This window comes from Cnephaeus nilssonii (assembly GCF_951640355.1).
Source record: "Cnephaeus nilssonii genome assembly, chromosome: 4".
NCBI lineage: Eukaryota > Metazoa > Chordata > Mammalia > Chiroptera > Vespertilionidae > Cnephaeus > Cnephaeus nilssonii.
The window spans coordinates 42,853,357-42,875,175 of NC_137075.1; the positions used below are offsets into that span (position 1 = coordinate 42,853,357).

The 21,819-nt window shown below is 40.4% G+C and overlaps 1 protein-coding gene across 3 annotated transcripts in view; it reads right to left on the reverse strand.

Moving 5' to 3' along the window:
- FSIP1 (fibrous sheath interacting protein 1) overlaps positions 1–21,819 on the reverse strand; it is an 84,503-nt gene that overhangs the window by 20,470 nt on the left and 42,214 nt on the right. For 2 of the 3 annotated variants that reach the window (XM_079769211.1, XM_079769210.1), the window contains exon 10: positions 10,298–10,438. In XM_079769211.1, coding sequence (XP_079625337.1) covers positions 10,298–10,438 — 141 coding nt within the window. Of the gene's footprint in view, positions 1–8,568; positions 8,671–10,297; positions 10,439–21,819 lie in introns of those variants that run through there. The other variant, XM_079769212.1, reaches the window with a different exon arrangement.

Sequence of the window (21,819 nt, forward strand, 5' to 3'; positions counted from 1 at the left end):
AGATAAGTTGAAAAAAGTCCATCTTGCTGCGGAAAAAATAATAGTGATGTATTCTTGCAAATGTAGGTTGTGTGAGATTATATTTCTTTTTCTTCCTTCTGTCCTATAGTTCAGAGGCTGATTTGTTGTTCCAGACAAGCGGCATAACAATTTTTCTATGGCTTATTTGAAAATATCGGTGCTGTTCTCACTAGAGAAAGATGATACAAAGCTTTAGAAAATTTACAGGAAGATGAGGGGGGATATAAATATAAGTGTCAGAATCCTGTTCAGGGATCAAGGAAAGTCTAAGTCCAAGAATTTCCATTTCATTATATTTTCATTTCTGTGAGTTCTAATTGGTTCCATTTCAAATCCTTTGCCAAACTCTCAAAAGCCCCTTTTATTTCTTTAAATATATTAAACAGACTTTACATTCTAAAATAGACTATTCTAAACTGCAGTCTACATAGAACTGATTTCATAGTGTGTTTTTTCTATTAACTATTGCTTATGGTGGCTTATCCCTTACTAGTAGCCCTGCGCACAAATCCGTGCGCCAGTAGCTCACCAGTAGCTCGCTGCCGCCCTCCAGTAGCTCTCCGCCCTCCTGTAGTTCCCCCTGTCCCCCCTCCCCCTCGACCCTCTCATAGCTTGCTGCCCTGCCCCATCCTGTAGCTCTCCGCTGCCCGCTTGTAGCCAGTAGCTCGCTGCTGCCCTCCAGTAGCTCTCCGCCCACTGCCCCCCCTCATAGCTTGCTGCCCTGCCCCTCCTGTAGCCCTCCGCCGTCCACTTGTAGCTCACTGAACCACCCTCCTGCTGATCCGTGATCCAGTGGTTATGCGGTCAGTCATTACGCTTCACGGCGTAACGACCATTTGCATATTACATCTTTATTATAAAGGATGTGTTTTGGGGGGTGGGGTCTTTATTGTGAATTCATGGTCCTCCAACTTTATTTGTGGAAATTACTCAAGGTATAGATTTAAATTGTGTTCTTCCAGAGAGATTTCCCTTTCCTTCGACCAGGAGCCAAGAGCACTGCCAATTAAGACCACTTTCAAGTAAACATTCAACTTGGGGTTTTCAGGCCTTACAAATAGTATGAACTCAAACCCAAAACCTACCTTCTTGCAGACTTGTAGTTAAAAATTCTCATGGGAGACTCTTGTTTCCCATAGCACCCAGAGACGAAGCAAAGACAGACAGATGTAGATACAGATAAAGATATAGATACTTAGATACAAATTTCCACCTCTCCCTCTTCAGAGCAGGTTTTTCCTAGTTCATCCACTGAGGTTTTAACCATTTTGTGTGTCAACTCTATGGCAGAGTTCTGATTTGACCTCCTCAGTCTCCTGAGCCCCTATACATGGGCTGTTAAAGCCCAAACTTCAGGCAATTGGAGACTGGGGACAAATGCTGCCTCCAGGGGCCACTTACCTCTCCTGATTCACACTATCCGGTCATCTCTGTCCTCCAAGGAATTCCCTTACTTTTCTGCCAGCTCATCCATGCCTTAAAAAATTACTTTAAAAAAAATACACTTTATCCATCATATTTAGTTTTGCTCTACTAAGAGGAGTTTCTTTACACATCTAGTCTGCCATATAGCTAGTAATAGAATGCTCAACCCAAAGACTTGGCACAGGGGACTGGCTGCAAGGGCTAATTTTCTCCTATTTCTAAATATGAAACTTTATAGAATTCATAGTCCCAGGCAGTATTTTTTTCATTTTGTTTCAGCTTCTTCCAACTCCCTTCTATGCCCATGGAAACCCCACACTGGCACCAGTTCCACACAGTGAACCTGGTTCTGGTCCCAGCCTCACATGCATCACTTGATCTCAGATCAGTCAAACTTCCAACTGAAGGTCTGCTAAGTCTTGTGTTACACTTGCTTGTCTGCTCCACAGAGTAATATATCTTGCTGTATTTATTATGCTATGTCTTAAATTTTCTACATGGCAGGAACCATCGTAAGTATAAAATTAGGTCAACACATGACCTTGACCAGAAATCAAGATTAAACTATTTTTATTGAATTTACAGGTAGAATTTCATGGGTACTTTTTTATGTATCCTATATGTTTTCTCCTGAAACACTAGTATAAAAGCTAGAGCATCAGTGACTGATGGTATCATTTTATTCATACAGGATGTTGAGAACAAGAATTTGATAAAGATAACCTTGAGTCCAATAAACCAGAGATGGAGGCCTCTATAGTTCCATATAATATACATGAGCCAAAGAGCTAAAAACCAAAGACCAGGGCAGAATCTAGTGATACCGAGACATCACTATGTAGGAGGAACACAGGTCCAGAAAACAAAAGATGAAGGTAAAGAAGGGGGAGGGCAGCTACACCCCAATGACTGAGAGCCAGGAAGTTGGTTGCTCAGAATCATGGCCTCCATATCAGAGATCAGGATGGGCCTGCACTCAGTGCTCCTCCAAGCCAGTGCCAGGCCTCAAAGTGTTTGTTACCTGTCTGCTAGGAGATAAAGAGCTATGGCAGGACTTAAATAAACCATGTCACAAATACACTTTTCTTGATGAAATAAAGAAGGTATAGATGTATGTTCTGGTGAAAGTTCCTTAATCCACACCCCCCCCCCCAAGTAACATGGAGTTCTCTGACCATCTCCATTGAGATTACTGCTTTAGATAATCCTGCTTTGGCCAGAGGGAGCCTTAGAGGGTAATCACAGGTAGATCCAGGATCTGAAGGTTTATTAAAAAAAAGAAAAAACTGGCTATAGCCAGTTAAAAAAATAATGAAGGGTAAAGACGACATGAATACTAATAACACTTCCATTGGAAAAAAATCATTTAAGAATCTATACTAACTAGAGGCCCGGTGCATGAAATTCATGCATGGGGGAGTGTCCCTCAGCTCAGCCTGCACCCTCTCCAATCTGGGACATCCCTCTCACAATCCAGGACTGCTGGCTCCCAACTGCTCACCTGCCTGCCTGCTTGATTGCCCCTAACTGCTTCTGCCTGCCAGCCTGATAATCCCCTAAACACTCCCCTGCCAGCCTGATCAATGCCTGCTTCCCTGCCAGTCCAATTGCCCCTAACTGTCCTCCCCTGCAGGCCTGGTTGCCCTCAACTGCCCTCCCCTGCATGCCTGGTTCCCCCCAACTGCCCTCCCATGCTGGCCTGGTCACTCCCAACTGCCCTCCCCTGCAAGCCATCTTGTGTCCAAATGGGGTCGGCCATCCCTGACCACATGGGGGTGGCCATCTTGTGTGTTGGAGTGATGGTCAATTTGCATATTACCTCTTTATTATATAGGATAAAAGGGTAATATGCTAATTAGATCAGACTTCTTCCAGACGACCTTCCAGACGTTCTTCGGGACAAAGCCATGGTGGCGGGGCTGAGGCAGAGGCAGTTAGGGGTGATCAGGCTGGCAGGGGAGAGCAGTTAGGGTGACCAGGCAGGCTCCAGTAGCCCCACACACAGAAGGCAACCTGCGACGGGGGCAGGGCTGGCAAGCAGGCAGTAACAGCTGACCTCTCAGTCCCTTCCCCCGGCAGTCAGGCACTGATCACCCTATGGCAAAAGGGGAACCGGGGTTTTGGCAGGGGGTGGGGCCGGCTGTGGGCAGCTGGGAAGATGGCCCTGATCATAAGTCAGGCCTAGGGACTATACCTGCACACAAATTTCGTGCACTGGGCCTCTAGTTTATTAGAATAAAAGAATGATACTAAAAATGACCTTAAGTGTTAAAAAAGAAATTAAATGGGATGTTAATTCCATGTTAACATCCAAATAACAGGCTTGTGTTCAACCTCTAAAACTCATAATTTTTATTTATGCATTCTAATTTTATGTCAACAAATGCTATAATGGTTAAATGTGTTTTATATGTATAAATAGCATATTGTAATTTTTACAGGATTTATTTTACTTCATTGGTTATATTTAATTCTATCCTTCAGTAAGATATTATTTGCTTATTTCTTGAAGCATGTACATGCACTTATTCCATATAACCACATCCATGGTACATGGACTCAACCAATGAACTCTGAAAACTAATTAAGAAAGCAAAAGGCGAGGTATGTTAGGACCTAACTAACTTTATTATCTATTTCTAAAGCCTCTGCTCTACAATATTTAAGGAAAAAACAAGTAATATCATGTAAAAAATTTGCCATCAAAATTTTCATTTTTAGGGTAACTTCCTTGATATGTCACTTCGTTCAGAAACATCACAATACCTACTACACCTTATATAATAATATCAAGTCTGCTTTATCTTAATACTAGTAGCCCTGCACACGAATCCATGCACCAGTAGCTCTCTGTCACCCTCCTGTAGCTCTCCGCCCACTGCCCCGCCCTCCTGTAGCTCCTCCCGCCCCCCTCACCCCTCACTCCCCATAGCTTGCTGCCCTGCCCCCTCCTGTAGCTTTTCGCCACCTGCTTGTAGTTCGTTTCCCCACCCTCCTGCAGATGGGTGATCTGGTCGTTATAAGGTTGGTCATTACACCTGAAGGCATAATGGATAATTAGCATATTCCTCTCTTATTATATAGGATATGTAAAGAATCATAATCCAGAAAAAAAGTCCTTAATACCTTTTCAAATTTTTATTGTCTAGGCAGATACAAGATATAACTCCTTTTGTTCCAAAATATTTGAAATTGAAATCTACTGATGTATTTTATAAATGCACTAAAAAATTGTAGTTGAAGCAAAATAAGTAAATGAAAAACACCCTTTTAAAAAGTTAGGCTCATTTATTCATTCCAGAATAATTTCTAAATATCTGCCATATACCTATAACTGCTCAACCATTAAATGATACTATTCAGTTGCAAGAAGTTTTGTCAAGCTTTCTCTATCAAATGAGACAGATATATCCTTCTGGAAATTGTATGTTCTGCTTGTTTCAAAATGTGTTTCTTTGCCAATGTTTATAATTTAACTGTCAATGTATAAATCCCACTCTCAAAATTTCACAGCCAAATATTTGGCATTATTATTGCACACACCTGCCACCACCTACAGAAGAAAAAAACAAGGGTTATACACCCTATAAAAATACAAGTTTGTGTGTCAATGTTATCTTATCCATCTTCCTAAAAACTGTTACCAAAAAAAAAAAAAAAGATTAAATAATTTCTATAGTTCTGAACAATGACACCAAAGAGAGAGTATAACTACTTTTCCAAGTCAGATCTAAATTAATATAGAAACACTAAAGCATACTAGTCTTCGAGTTTAATCACAAACATGTCAGGTTGTTTGGAGTTCTGTTGAATTTGGAAAAGATGTATAAACAGTTGCTAACAGCTTAAGGTTTTTAGGGAAAAGCCCACATTGATAGGTGGTCTCAAATCTTAGCTGAAAATTAACTGAACTATACAGGTGTAACTGAAAGAGGTTGGAATAATGAAAAGTTCACAGGATGAAGTGTTTAAAAATTTGGGGATTGGCCCAAGTCTACCACTAACTAATTGTGATTCTTTGAAAAATTACTTAGCTGTTCATGACTAGTTTCTAATCCGTGGAACTGGCCCAAATGACCTCCAAGGCACCTTCAGCTCTCACATTCTATAATTCTAATTCAATGGCATGTTTTGTAATTGAAGGTAGACCCTCCATCCATTCACTGAGCAAAAGAAACCCTCCAGTCTTCTGATTGGGGTCCATGTGTTCTCATACTAGGTTAAATGGCAAGAGCATGTGGAAATACAAATCAGAACACAAGGACTTATCATCTTTTGTGAACCACATTCTTATCCACAATGCCCAGCAACAAGGCCTAGAGTGCTAAACAATTTGATGCAATAATGACAATGCAGTTCACCAAACAAGGCCAAGCTCACTGGTTTCCAGGAAACTGAAAAGGAAAAGAATGTAGAAAGAAATAGTAGAGACTTTAAATGATGGAAAAAATGAATAAAGTTCAAACTGAGAATGAAAAAGACACAATAAAGATCTAAAAAGTATGGTCAATGCATTTAGAATGATTGGAACCGTGAAAAGCTTTTCCTAACAATACTAACAAAACATCTTTGAGAACATTTTATTACTAAAGGAGTCAATGAGATGAGAACAGATTGATGACTCTTTCTGTCGGGGGGTGCACTTCAGGGGGGGAGCAAAACAGAGAAAAAGACTCATGGACAACAGTGTAGTGACTGCTGAGGGACGGAGTAGAGGAGGGTATAGGGTAATAAATGGTGATGGATGGAGACGTAACTTGGGGTGATGAACACATAATACAGTGTACAGATGATGTGTTGTGGAATTGTGTACCTGAAACCTGCATAATTTTGTTAACCAGTGTCACCCTAATAAGTTAAATAAAAAGAAAAAAAATGCAAGACTAAAATTGAATTATTTTGATTCATGAAAGCTACAATTATTATGCAACTTCATTAAAGGTATTTTTATCTCATCCAAGAAGTTAAAGATGTTCCTTTTTTAAAAAAAAAAATCCCATTAGTCTTATTTTCACAATGGAACATTCAATATCTCAAAAAATTATACCAAATATGAGTTATTGTTACTATTTAACTTAGTCAAAAATTACATCATTACTGCCCAGGCCAGTGTGGCTCAGCTGGTTAACACTGTCCCATGCACCAAGAGGTCGCCGGTTCAATTCCTGGTCAGGGCACATGCTTGGGGTGCAGACTTGATCCCCAATAGGCAGCCAATCAATGTGAACAATGTTTCTCTCTCACGTCAATGTTTCTCTCTCTCCCTGTCCCCCCTCTCTCTCTTAAACCAATAAAAACATTTTTAAATACATCATTACATTAAAGGATTAAATATATACATACATATATATGTGTGTGTATATATATATGTATATATATAATTTGTTATATATATATAATTTGTTATATATATATATATATATATATATATATATATATATATAAAACAAATAATAAAACTGCCTCATTATGACTCTCTTTTCTTTAGAAATATTCATTTCTTTACCCAAATTAGTGTTTAAAACAATGTTCTATTGTAATAGAGAAACTAAGACAAAACTATAAAATTAGCCATTTACAGAAGCTATCATTCAGAAAGCATATTCTCTGGTCTATAGACAGAGGGAATATATATACCAACCTCACATTCTCATAAAATGTGTTATTAAACTTCCAAAAATAACTTTCAATAGAATACTTAAGCCAACTACTACTAAGTATTTAGGAAATACACAAATTGAGTTTTAGATTATATAAATAACACCATTTCTCACCAAAAATAAGTATTCCAAGAATCATAGGCAAAAGGACAAGGTGAACTAGCCCTAGCCTAATTTCTCAAACCAAGTCTCTAAGAGACTGAGAGGGATTTAAGGTAACAGAGCAGGGCATTGACGACACAGAAACAAGGACTCAGGTCTCCAGATTCCCAGCCCACAAAGTATCTAGAAGCTTGTGAGGCACAATGGGCTTTGCAGAGTTTGAAATAGACACAGTCTCTTCCCTCAAAAGTACACACACAGTACACAATATGATATTGTGAAACACTAAGCAATTAAAACATAAAGGCAATATAAATATAGATCAACTCTCATGTGCTTTTATCAACCAGATACCGGTTTATGAAAGTGTTGACTACAAAATACAAAACTGTGAAATTATCATTTATATGAGGGATTCCAAGTATTTTTCCCATGAATATTACTGGTTACAAAAAAAAATTATCACACTTTAATTATCAAAAAAACAATATTAGTCATAAAAAGTAAATCAGTACCAGAAAGGCAGTATAGCACAGTTGTTAAAAGCTAATCATTTGAACCCTTTCTTACACTTACTAGCTATATAACCTTAAGGAAGTTACTCAACCTCTATGTGCCTCCATTTCCTCACCTATAAATTGAAGGTAATAGTGTTTACCTCTTAGAGTGGTTGTGAAGATTAGATAAGTTAATACATTGTAAAATACTTGGAACAGTGCCTGGCACATAATAGGTACAAAATAATTGCTCTCCTCTATTCATATGTTATTCTTCTCCAATTAGCCAACAACGACCTCTTGACACTTATCATGTCTCAAGTCTAGCCAACCTTCAGAAGCCACTGGAATAAAATATAAGTTTCCCAATGTACCCAGGTTTTGAGTCAAAAATTAAATAACGATAGAGATAAGATTAAAAAAATAACAGAAACATGTTCAAGGCATGAAATAAATAATCAGAAATCAGGAAAACTGAATTATAGAAAATGCAGTCTTTGCCTGTCTTAGATTGGCAGGTGTGGGAGGAGAAGAACCAACAGTTTTCAAAGCAGGTAAAACCACAGTCATTTTATTTGCCACATCCAGTTGAAATGCTCCATCACCACCACAACTATTCGCCAAAAGCCCTTTACACTTCTTAACCACTCCTACTTCTACTTCTTCCCCATATCTACAGACACGAGGGAAAAAAAATCCTCAGAAAATAAAAATAGAGGTCTCCCTGAAATATAATCCCCATTAAATTTCCCATAAAAGTAAATAAAAATGAATTATAAAGCAAAGCACAATGCATCTATTCCCTTCAGATCTGCTGCCTGGCTGTCATTAGCAGACCTGGATATCCTGAGGCTCCAGGTGGGGGCTGCTGTCCATGGCTGGCAAATGCTAAGAGCAGTTCAGAAGGATGTGATCCTGAGGGGCGAAGAATCTCAGTCAGGATCAGTGCACACTCTTGGAGAGCTCTGAGGAGATCAGAATTTAACCAAAATCACTTACCTGATGTCACTCCCATTGAGTAGCATATAAAATGGATGATGAGAGAAGAGAGTGACGAGGTTATTAGTGGCTACACAGGAGGTGGCAATGCTGAGAGAAGGGTAACACAAGTAAGGACAGAAAAAATGTTCAAAGAGCCATAAGGAACTATTTTAAGATAAATTACACAGACTGGTTAAAACTTAATGGGGCTTGAAGATTGCGGGGGCCTGACGCGGCGGGGGCCAAACATGGCGGGGATCTCCCTTTTCCGCATCCCACGCAGAAAGAGAGATGAACGAACCGGTTCTAAGGGGAGGCGGCCAGGGATTGAGAAATATTAGAAATAAAGAGAGGAGAGATAGATTTGAAAGCTGGGGCTGGGTGGATCTTTTTGTGCCTGGCTGAGGCCACAGAACAGATCCAGACTGCAAAGCTGAGGCTTTATTTATAATCAGGGACAAACAAGGCAATTAACAATGTTCTTGTAAGTTTCACTTGTTTTGGCAGCACTTGCTGCCCCTCCCACAGCCCACTAGCTACCCAGGAAGGATCTAGGGATCAGTTACAGGATCAGGCTTAATTATGCTGGGAGGGGTCTGCCCTCCAAACGAACTTGTTTGTGACCCTGCCACAGGTCAGTCAGAGGCTTAACCCTATAACCGCTTCCTACAGAAGATCACCCAAGATAATAGGACTTAGTAGAAGACAGAAAGTAGGTACTGCTGGCAATTATGACAAGACCAGCTCTGGAAGAGAGGATGTATAGATAGTTCAGCCTTGTCATGTTTAATTTTAGGTAAAAGCTAAGTATCTAACTGGAAACATTCTATGGGTAGCTGAAAAAATCATAATCTTATAGAGCATTTTTAAATAGGAGATCACAATTTAATTGATTTAAGAGCTTTCTCTCCTCAGCAATTATATATCTTTAAATGGCAAGTATTTAAAACATAAAATAGGCTCAAGAAGGATTTAGAATATATTAAATATAATGAGTAATGCCCTGGCAAGTGTGGCTCAGTTGGTTGAGCAATGTCATCCCATACACAGAGAGTTGAGGGTTCGATTCCCAGTCAGGGCATATGCCCACATTGTGACTTCAATCGCCAGTACAGGGTGTGAAGGAGAAAGCTAATCAATGTTTCTCTCTGATCAATGTTTCTCTCTCCCTCCCCCTTCCTCTCTAAAATCAATACATTTTTCAAAAAAAATGAGTAATAATATTTTATGAATTATTAACAAAAAGGTGGGAATATTTAAGTGATAAGTTAAATATGTAGATAGAATTTTATGCGGAGCAATACCAAATTTTTCCACACACATATATAAAACATATTTATATCACTGTAAAACAGAATATTAGGCATATGGATCATTATTTTGACTTCAGTATTTCACAGATTTATTATGTCATATAAATTAAGTATAATACTCCTTTAAGTTCTATAAATCATTACTAGCTTTCATTCCAATTTTTACTGACAAATTCCCATGTCAGTTCTCTTGACAGATTTAACACATAAATCCCTCATAAAACAGTCAAAGGAAACCGAAATCTTCTTAAATATAATCATTGGTTACAATTAAACTTTAAATAACAAAAAAACTTACCATATTTTCCTTCATCTTTCTCAACTTTTCATCTATCTCTCTCAGCCGATTTTGCTGATCCCGTTGCTCTTTGGTGTTCCGAAGTACCTTTTCCCCTGGAGTTATTTCCATATTTTTATCATCATCATTAAGGTCAGGTTCCTAATTTAAAAAAAATAATAATTCATGCACAGGCTGAAAATGTACCATCACACACCATTCTAAAGCAACTGAGCTTTGAAGGTTGGCTTTGCTTCTCAAACAATATCTCTTCCCTTAAAATCCAATATAATAAAGTGCTAATATGCAAATGGTTGGCACGCCCTCACACCGTAATGGCTCAGACACTCAACACTGGGGAGAGAGGAATGGGGACCAGCCAGGCACAAATGAGCTCGTGAGAGAGGAATGGGGACCAGCCAGGCTGCGGCCTGGGAGAGGGACAAGCCGCATGCCCCACAGTCCCTGCAGTCCTGGGTGCCAGCAGCTGCGCCTGCGGCCCAGGAGAGGGACAAGCTGCCCACCCTGCAATCCTGGGCACCTGTGGCTGTGGCCCAGGTGAAGCCACCCACCCACGGTCCTCTGTGGCTGCAGCTAGCCCGGGCAAAGCCAGCCTGGGTCCTAAGTGCCTGCAGCCAGCCAGAGGGAGGGAAGCCCAGGTCCCGGGTGCCTGCAACCAGCCAGAGGAGGGAATGCTGGGTCCCGGGTGCGGGCGAGGCAGAGGCGGTTAGGGGTGATCAGGCCAGAAGGGGAGCAGTTAGGGGCGATCAGGCAGGCAGGCAGAAGTGGTCAGGGGAGATCAGGCAGGCAGAGGTGGTTAGGGGTGATCAGGCAGGCAGGCAGAGGGTTTAGGGGCGATCAGGCAGGTAGGCAAGGGAGTGGTTAGGAGCCAGCGGTCCCATATTGCGAGAGGCAGTCGGACAACCCCTGAGGAGTTCCGGATTGGAGAGGGCGCAGGCCGGGCTGAGGGACGCCCCCCCCCCCCCCGTCCCCCATGCATGAATTTCGTGCACCGGGTCTCTAGTGATATTTATAATTCTCTAAACTCTTCCTATTTGAGAAAGGAAAGCCCGACTGTACATAAAGCAAGGAGGGAAATAAACTCAAATCATATGGGAAATAGGAAGTTAGAGTGGAAAAAGCAGTGGTCAGGAAGCAGTAACCTGGGCTCTGGTCCCTGTTCTGTACTTATCAGCTTGAATTTTGGGCAAATTACAGTTTCTGAAGATTCAAGTTATCATATATAAAAAATAAGAAAAAACCCTGCCCATCCACATTATGAGAGGCAGCTATGTAATAGTGAAAAGGGACCTAGACTTGGCAAAGTCAAGCTTTGAATCCTGACTCTCCCTGGTTCCTAAGATGGCCTTAGGGAAACCAAGCAACCTCTCTGAGCCTCAGTTTCACCATTTGCAAAATAATTAATAATAATAATGGTAATAATAATAATGAAGGAGGAGGTGGAGGAGAAAAAGAAGATCTAGCCTAAAAGTCCATAGTAGGAATGCAACAAATCTTAGTGCATAACAAATGTGAGCTGAATATGTCCTTTCAAAGAATAAGCATTATATAATGAAATTATGTTATTAATGTTAATATTTAAACTGATAGAACCATATTCTCTCAAAGTTAGTATTATTTCTAGGTAATATAAAAGGTTATTTCTTGACAGTAAGTCAGTCTTACATTTATAACTAAACTTCCTATCTTTTCACCCAGAGATCTCTTACTCTGTGTTGCCATGTAGGTGACTGGCATAGATGTCATTTTTGAAGTTACTCAAGACAGAATCCTCTCACATTTTCATTCCTTACATACATTTGGTCATCAAGAATAGTCATCATTTACCTTCTAACACCTCTTTAATCAAGGCCCTTCTCTCTTGTTCACTGTCTACTCCTTATCCACTTGAACCAGTTTTCAAACTCCATTGTGCTGCAGACTTACCCACAGAACCTGTGAAAATATTCAGAGGCCATCCTCCATCCCAGAGATTCTGATTCGCTAGTTAAGGGCAGGGGATTGACAACTTGAACCACAACCACTTGAGAATTTGAGAAGTATCGACTTGAGCTACTACTTGAGCCTCTCACCTGGGCTCATGTAGTAGTTCATTCATTCCACCTTTTGCAAAGAAGCCACAGAGCAAGGTGCAAAGTCCTCACCACTTCGTGGCCTGGTCCTGCCTCTCTCTTCAGTCTCATCTCCCATTACTTGCACCTCAAACGCAAAGCCTCAGCAGTATTCACTACTGCTAGTTCTCCACCACTCCATACCTCCTCCCGCCAACACCTCGTGGAGACTCCTTTTCTTTTGGAGCCCAGAACAAACATATATCTACTATAAAGTATTCCCTGACATACCCAGGAAGAACAACTATTCTCTCCAGCATTCCACATCATTGTACTTACCACACTGTCACTGCCCAGCCAGATACCATGACCGTTCCCCTCTGAATCCCAGCACAAACCATATCCTGAAGCTGTATAGCACTGGTGTCTGGTGAAGGCCTACTTCCTGATTCCTAGATGGCCATCTCCTTGCTGTGTCCTCAATGACAGAAGAGGCAAGGGAACTCTGTGGGCCTTCTTTATAAAGCACAACAAATCCATTCATGAGGGCTCCACCTTCATAACCTATTCACCTCCCAAAGGCCTCACCTCCAAGTACTATCACTCTGGGGATGACATTCCCACATATGTATTTTGGGGAATACATTTAGTCTATAGACATAGTGTTCTGAAAAACATCCAAACTGGATTTCATTTTTAAATGAAAAATTATTTTTTAAAGGACATTACTTAAATAACCTATAGCTATGATTTTTTTTTAATTTTTGGGTAGGCAAAGAAAAGACATAAAAAAATTTTTAATCAAACTTCATCAATATATTTAAAATTTGCAAAGCCACCATTAACAGACAAGCCACAGACTGAGAGGAAAATATAACACACAAGTCTGAAAAAGGACTTGAATCTAGTATATATAAGGAATTCACGCAATTTAATAAACAAGAATAAAAAGACAATCCAGTTCTAAAGCAACTTGAACAGATAGATACTCCATACAAGAAGATATGTGAGTGACAAGTAAGTACATACATGAAAAAGTCTTCAACATTATAAGGCATCAGGAAAATGCAAATTAAAATCACAGTAGGATATCACTGTGCAGCCACTAGAATGGCCCAGATGAAAAAATTTAACACCAAGTGCTGGAGAAGTGTGGAACTCTCATATGTTGTTGTAAAGTATAAAATGGAAAACTGACAATTTCTTTAAAAATTAAACATTTGTCTATTCTATGACCCAGCAACTCCACTCCTCTGAATCTATCCAAGAGAAAGGAAAATGTATTGGTCATTTTGTACATGAATATTCATAGCAGCTTTATGCATATCCCAAATGCCCATCAACAAGAGTGATAAACAAACTGTAGTAAGCACCTGATGCAAGCTGGGATGATCAGACTCCTTCTGCTCTACCTCTGTCTTGTGACTGGGTTTAGTCAATGTGAGGGGAGGAGTATTAAGAGATTGGAGGGTAAAAGAAGAGAAAGCTTGGAGTATTTTCCCCTGCCCCTTGCTGCTTTGGCACTATAGTTTTGGCAGGGATGCATCCCTGAAGTGCCCATCAGGAAGGTTTCCTTAGATTCAACTGCATATTTACGCTCAAAGATAGAGGCCACACTGGAGTCAGTCTATTCAGAAGGATTTAGGACAGGAAACACAGCAAAGCAGTGTCAGGTACCCTCTTCACTGGGAGTTTTTGCTGCAATCCATGTTGTCACAGTACAGGCACAGGGGCAAGGAAGCTACCCTGGTTTAAAAGCTTTATTTATATCCCATAGTAGCATCATCTCCTGAAATGACTTTATAGGTACAGCATCCAAGGTCCCAGCAAGGGACATGCCCAGCCACAGGAATCATTGCATTTAGAGAAGCTCAAAGTATGACTTCCCCGTCGGGTCTTTATAATTCTCCCATTCCAGGGGTCATTTTTAGCATAAGTGAAGCTGCCTCTTAACATTGTTGACATTCCAACTTCCATCAGTTGCCAGGGAAACAATTAGGAGAGTAAGGACAGCTCAAATTCTCATACCGAAGGAGAAGGATTGGTTAATCCTTTGCCCACACTTTCTATGATTACAATTTTGGATGGCCGATTCTTTGACCATGGCTCTAGGTCTCCCTAAGCTCCGACATACTTTTCCTTCCCCCTACCCACTGTTGCTAGTCCATGGGTGTCCCAACACCCCATACTGGCTCCTTTAAATCTATAAATAGTTCCTTCATTTACTTATCTTCAAAATCCAAGCTGAGTATTTTTCCTATTTCTTACCAAGAACTCTAACTGGTGTACTATGTTTATTTGTATGTATGTGTGTATCTATGCATGTATGTATGTAAATATGTATATGTGTGTACATATTTGTAGAGAAATAGACTGGAAGAAAAATTAACTTTATACTAAAAATCTTAATTATTTTATCTTATTTTTCTTAAGATATTTTTGTATTTCTTGATTTTTCTACTACATGCATATATTAATTTTATAAATAGAACAAATCAGTTTTTATTTTTTAAAAAAAACAAGGCTAATTTTGTCTTTCTCTAACAATGTGACTCTCCATACACAAAAGACATTGGCCTGAAGGTTAGATTTTAACCCCAGTTCTACTGGTATGACCAGCTATGTACTTTTGAGCAATCACTTTCTCTTTCTTCTGATAAAGTTTCTTCAAACTCTAATAGCTTACATGTCTGTAATTCTGCACAGTTAGATCTAAGGATACGTAATATCTTTCCTCAGTCATGGTCTCTGATAGCATAACCATATAGTTCAAACATTTAAAAGATAGTATGTGATGAAAGCAGAGGCTAAGAGAAAGCAAGGAAAGGTATCATTGATTCTGGCAAAAAACTGCCCAGTGGCATATTCAAGAAGCTCTGTGGTGCCAGGAGAGGTACTATTGTCACATTAATGTGCCCACCAGTTCTGTCAGTTTTCATGATCATCAGGAAATACCTTGATTTCCTATGATAGAAATATTTGCACAGACTCTGACCACCCATATCTTTTCTGTTTTTAAGTCATATAGGAATGCTTTTAATCAGTAAAATTCAGTTTGGTGAAAGCTCTCAAGATATGCACAGAATATCTAAGGAGCCAGAAGAAGAGAACTATCCCTGAGGTCAATAGATACTTGCTGATTTGACTAATTGATTGCCAAGGTATTCTAAATTCACCCCTAGAAAAATATCTATGGTGTTGACTGAGCCAACAGGGATCTTTGAAGTTAAACTCATTTCCAGATACAGAGGAAATGACTCACATCTTCATAAGTTATCTGACATGCAAATAAGGCATGAATTTTGGGCCAGAAAAATACAAATCTGCCTAAATAAAGCCAGCTTCCCTGTGTTTTTAAACTAATGCTATACTTTTCCACAGACTACTGCTATTTCCTGTCATCAAATGGATGGACCATTTGCCTGACAGCACTGAAAGTAGGGAAAAATCTTTCAGCCAAATTGTTTTTATCATCTTGAAATATTACCACACAGTGAAAGAAACCTTGACTATACAGGAGGCTTAACAAAAAAATTTTAAATAAATATCCTATATAATAAAAGCATAGTATGCAAATTGTCCCCTCAACTGGAGATCTTCCAGGAGTTCAACCAGGGGGCAGGCCGGCTGGGGGAAGGGAGGGAGGCCCTGGCCAGTGGCGGCAGCAGGTGGCCAGGGGAAGGGAGGGAGTACCCGGCTGGCAGCAAGCAGCCACTAGGGACCCTACCAGTGCACGAATGTCATGCACTGGGCCTCTAGTCCTATCTAATAAATAGGGAATATGCAAATGGACTGTCACACCATCACAAAGCTGCTGGCACCCATAGACACAAAATGGCGGCACCCAGTCCCCTCAAGCCCTGCTGGAGTCCCCCAGTCCTTTCAGCCCCACCACTGAGAGCGGACAGTGGGGCATGGTGGCTTCGTTCGTGCAACGGCGGTGGCAAAGCCCCCAGGCCCCGCAGACAGAGAGCAGACAGCAGGGCGTGGTAAAGCCCCCAGGCCCCACAAACAGAGAGTGGACAGCTGGGTGTGGCGGCTTCATTCACACGGTGGCAGCGAAGCCCCCAGACCCCACAAACAGAGAACGGACAGTGGGGCATGGCAGCTTCATCGCCAAGGCGGTGGTAAAGCAGCCAGGCCCCACAGAGAGCAGAGGACCATGGGGAGTGGGCCTAAGCTGTCAGTAGGACATCCCCTGACGGCTCCTGGATTGGAGAGGGTGCAGGTTGGGCTGAGGGACCCCCACACACACACCCGTGCACGAATTTCGTGCACCAGGCCTCTAGTCCAAATATATATAAAGAGCTAGGTGGCGTCACGACCAAATGGGCGACCGGTCACCATGAAGTGCACCATGAGGGGAGGCTGGCAGCAGGGCGGGACTGGGGACTGTTGAGCAGCGGTGGAAGGCTGCTTCGCGGGGTGGCCATGAGCTTAGCGGAGCAGTCACCCAGGCGGCAGCGAGTTGCGCGTAGCAGTCGCAGGGCAGGGGAGTTTAGCGGAGCAGTTGCGGCGTCGGGGAGCCTCATGGAGCAGTGGCGGGGCTGGGGGGAGTTTCGCGGAGCGTCCAGTGGCAAGCTTCGCAGGGCGCAGCAAGCTTTGTGGAGCAGTCAAAGGGCAGGGGGAGCCTCACGGAGCAGTCAAGGGGCTGCGAGCATCGCGGAGCACTCTGGGGCGGGGAGCTTCACGTAGTGTCACAGGGCGGCAGAGGCCACTGGGCCTCTAGTATATATATAAACTTTAAAGTAATCTGTAAAATATAGGTGGTAAGTATCCCCCAGATTTAATGGGGAATGTGTGATAGGTTAACATTAGAGGCATGAACCTCTGAAGTAACTTCTTGTTTATTCCTCAATCCAAATTCCCATGCTCTTAAGAGTGGCATACTTCTATAGCGTTTGGAAATGAACAGATGGTCAATAAGATTTCTGTGTTCATGACCAGCATACATAAAAAATTCCCAGATTCCTGCCCTCAACCAGTGCATTAAGTAATTTGAAGTCAACTGGACCACATGGCCATTGTTGGAACTCTGCAAATCCCTGGACTCAACAATAAAAAGCTTTCAGGATTACATGTCAAGCAATGGTTTATATTTCCTCAGTTTTAGCTACTGTTGAAACAGGAAGAAGAAGAAAACAAGTTAGTTGTTGCTATCAGCAATAGTATGGTCTTAACAAGAAAAGAGATTAACACAACTATAATTTTCCTCAATCAAATGTTTGTTGATATTCCGTTGGTCTTACCAAATTGTGTAAAACTGAATCAATATTTTAAGAACAAGAAAATAAATCAAATTAAGCAGGACCTTTATATTCAATTACATTACTTGGTTTAAAAACAAAAAAAAATCCCTCTTGTCAATGAGAGCCATTTCTGAAGACCCTCTCCCAACCAGGAAAAAAAAAATCTTACCATGAACTGGAATTCTAGATTTAGTAAGACTGATTGCATGAAAGATAAATTACACTTCTTTACAAAAGCCAACCTGAACAAATCTATTATTGAATCCTGTTGCTAAGGACTTAAGAAACCGAATGCTTACATAACTCCTATCTTAGATATTTCTGGAAAAAGCTAGACTCTCATACAGCTACAAATAAGAACTACAGTACTAAATTATGAAACCTTGCTCAATTTTATGGTGGGATTTACTATACGTGGAAAGAACTGATTTGTTGGAGAGTTAGGAGATGAATACAGAAAAGTATGCACAGTTAAGCCACAGATCTTTAAAAAGTTGCTTCAATTAGTTCTCTTTTGCTAAGATGAAATGAAAATAAAAAGCAGATGTAAAACCTGCAGCCACATGATATTATTTACATCACAGCAATAGCAGTAATATGCCATTGGTTCTCCTGAATGTGACCACATGCTTTGTTTTACACTAAGGAAATCAGATATGGAAAAGCCAAATGCTGCTTTTAAAATATTACCATGAAGTTAAGAGCCAGGCCAGCGCATCTATATGAGAACATTGTAATCAGCAAGCTCATAAGGAAAAGGTTTCCTCTCTGCCCTTTTCACAACAACCAACACTTTCTTGATCTCTGAGTCACATTTCTGGAGCCTCTCAAATTATCATGACTCAGGTGCTTTATCATCCTAGGCTAACCAACTTGGCACTTTAAGGTTGCCATAGTCAGGTCAGTCATAAAGTCTGCATGTTTCAACTTGTTTGGGAAACTATTTTTTGGACCACAATTTTAAAAATCTCAGAAAGAATCTTTTAAATATCACGCCTTCATCAAACACACACTTTCTCAGTTCCCATAATGTGCTGCTTTTTGTTTCATTATATGATCACTCCACAACTTGTTATGTGATTATATCCTATCCTCCAGTAACCTACAAGCTGCCTTAAGGCCAGAGATGCAGCCACATACTAATCTGAACACTTAGCATCAACCATCACAGCATCTCCTATGAAATAAGCTGGCATTCAAAGATGTGTTGATGCCTGTGCAGGGGTTGGACAAGTAACATAAATACAGGCATTAGGCCTCAGGGCCTGCAATACAATATGAGTAGTGGACACTGGAGCAAACTAGAGACTTGGTGCTCCTTATAAAGCAGCAGTTGCTACTCGGCTCAGTCCTGTAGTGGGCCAAGCAAAGATTCGGGCCTAATGTTGCCAGATTTTCTAATTTTTCAACAGAAACTAGAAATATAGATTTTTATATGAGGTCACCCAATTTTTAAATGTTGATTGTAAACCCTATATGGGCTAAAAGAAACCCATCTGTGAGCCCTGCAGGCGACCAGTTCTCAACCTCCTGCTGTATAATGGCAGCCTTCTCCTGGGCCTCGGACCCCTTCTGCCTCATTCACAAGCTCCTCTTCCTCCTCCTGCCACTCACTCACAATAAGAGACTTCCTTCATACTACTTCTAGATGTGCTTTCTCTCTCCTCTGAACCACCACAATACTTTGCTTTATAGCCTTTGATTGTGCTAGCCTATGTTGTTTTATACCTGTTATCTGTATAATCTGTGCCTCCCATAAAAAAATAAATTCCTTAAGTCACTTCTTATCCTTTTTATATAATAAAAGACTAACATGCAAATTTTCCCCTCAAACGGGAGTTCGACCTGGAGTTCAACCGGGAATTCAACCAGGGGTCGGGGCTGGTCGGCCAACCGCCCGTGGCCCCTCCCCGCTGCCAACCCCACCCTCAACTGGCCCCTCTCACGCTGATCAGGAGCAGGGCCAGCCGGACCCCACCTGTGCATGAATTCATACACCAGGCCTCTAGTTATTCTAATAATATCATTGGTCGAATTCTGCGTCAGACACTGCTAAGCATTTTACATATATTAACTCACCTACCCTTTAAAAGAACACTAAAGAATTGTATTATTATTACTATTTTACAGATGAGGAACCTGGAGATAGGAGTATTTCTAATTAATTCCCAGGCCTCAGAATAGTAAGTGAAAGAGCCAGCACTTGCAGCGAGTTCTATATTTGCCTGAATACCTTTAAGTGTCCTATAATTCCTTGCACACAGTGAGCACTTAATTAATATTTGTTGAATTTATTGTTGAAAAACAGAAGTTTATATTTAATTTAAAAGACATTCTTTCTTAAGGAGCATGGAGAAAAAAATTTTGATGAGTTAACGGTTTGCAGAAGGAGTGAAAAATAAAAATAATGTGAATATTCACTATGAATATTTGTGGGTCAGCAGTAGATTGGAGCCCATTCATCAACTGAATAGATACGCTGGGTTTATCCAAGATATTTTTCAGTGTATTTATTCAAAAAGAATTCCAATCCAAAAATAATATTCATAAAATAATTTGCCAAGTTAGCATTTCTGGCTTGAAAATTCAATGTGCAATTCTGGTTTTAGTTAGAATGAGGAAATGCCAAATGGAAATTGAATAAAAGCTTGAAAGATATTCTTTATTTTGCATGTGAAAAGCATTCGTCATTTCTTTTCAACAACTAGGATGTCATATTTCCGTTTCTCCATCCAATGGGAGTCCCAAAATGCAGTTTTTTCTTTCCTTTTAATTAATGTTTCACATAAAAATATATAATCTCAGTATGTAACAACTAAGTAATGTAATGGTTCCCATGTTACTATTTCCTAAATATTTTATCAGAACCATAAATGTGCACTCTGAAAATGTGATTTAAATGACAATGACAGAATCTAACCATAGTCATGGTTATATTAAAGTTATTTAAAGTCCTAATGGCTAAACAAATCTCTAAATTCTCAGTTTCTCATTCAAGAATAACATTTGATACCATGAAAAAGATATTTTCTATCTTTAGGACCAATATTCAGCTTTCAAATCTCAGCTGCCACTGAAATCTAACAACAATAAAAATTTTTAAAAATTAGCTGTAACACAAGGATATTCCCCCTCTTGGCTTCCTCCTTTTGAGAAATGGCACCCACTAACATAAATAAACTAGCCATGTAGTTAGTGTTGATGTCCAAGGGTACATTTGGATGGGGACAGAGATTCCAATTCTCTGTTTTCCAAGAACTCTGATCCCAGTTCAGAAATCAGTGGTTTCCATCGCCACCACTACTGCTGCGTAAAGGGCTCAGAAGCAGCTGTGCCTGGCCCTTAGACACATAACCTCAGGAGGCTAAGCTGGCTCCATAAAGATTTGCCAGTGACCAAATTTTCTTTGGAACATTTTTTAAAACTGCTCTTTCCCCTGAGATAATTTAAATTGGCCCAAAGCCAAATTGCTAACCTTCAAGTGATAGCTTGGATAAAATATTCACTATAAAGCAGAATTATTACCTATAGACTACTCATGTTTAAATGTTTTTAAAAACAAAGAAAATTACATGCATGTAAGAGTGTACAGAAAATGATTTGGTGAGATGTTTCTAAAACTGGTAGAGGGTCAGTAAAAATAACAAGAGACCAGCCATTTTCTCTTCAGGTAAAAACTGCTATCCAAGGCCAAACTAGATCCCAAGAAGTACTGAAATATAGTGGGGGGGAGAGGGAATAATTTTACTTTTCCAAAGCTGCGATTATTCTTCTGTTTTTCTACACCTCCTACTAGCTTTGTAAAAGAATATTTGCGGGAACTATTGAGAGAGGAAACACATTCATTTCAAAACCCTCATAGGAGAGTAGCCATCAACCTGGTGAGCTTCACTGCTTGATGTTCCATTAAGGGAGCTAAAGAATGTGTCAGAATAAGGGACAGTGGCTACCAGTGCTAATACCTAGAACTAGAGGAATAAAGAGAAACATGGCTCTCAAAGGACTAATAAGTGCTATATCGATTTTCTTCCTTCTCCTCTCTCCTGATCACAATCAAGAATTGGCTTTAGGGCACATCCCCAGTGGGGGGTGTGCAAGAGGCAGCTGATCGATGTTTCTCTCTCATCGATGTTTCTAACTCTCTATCCCTCTCTCTTCCTCTCTGTAAAAAATCAATAAAATATATTTTTAATAAAAAAAAAAAAAAGAATTGGCTTTACCC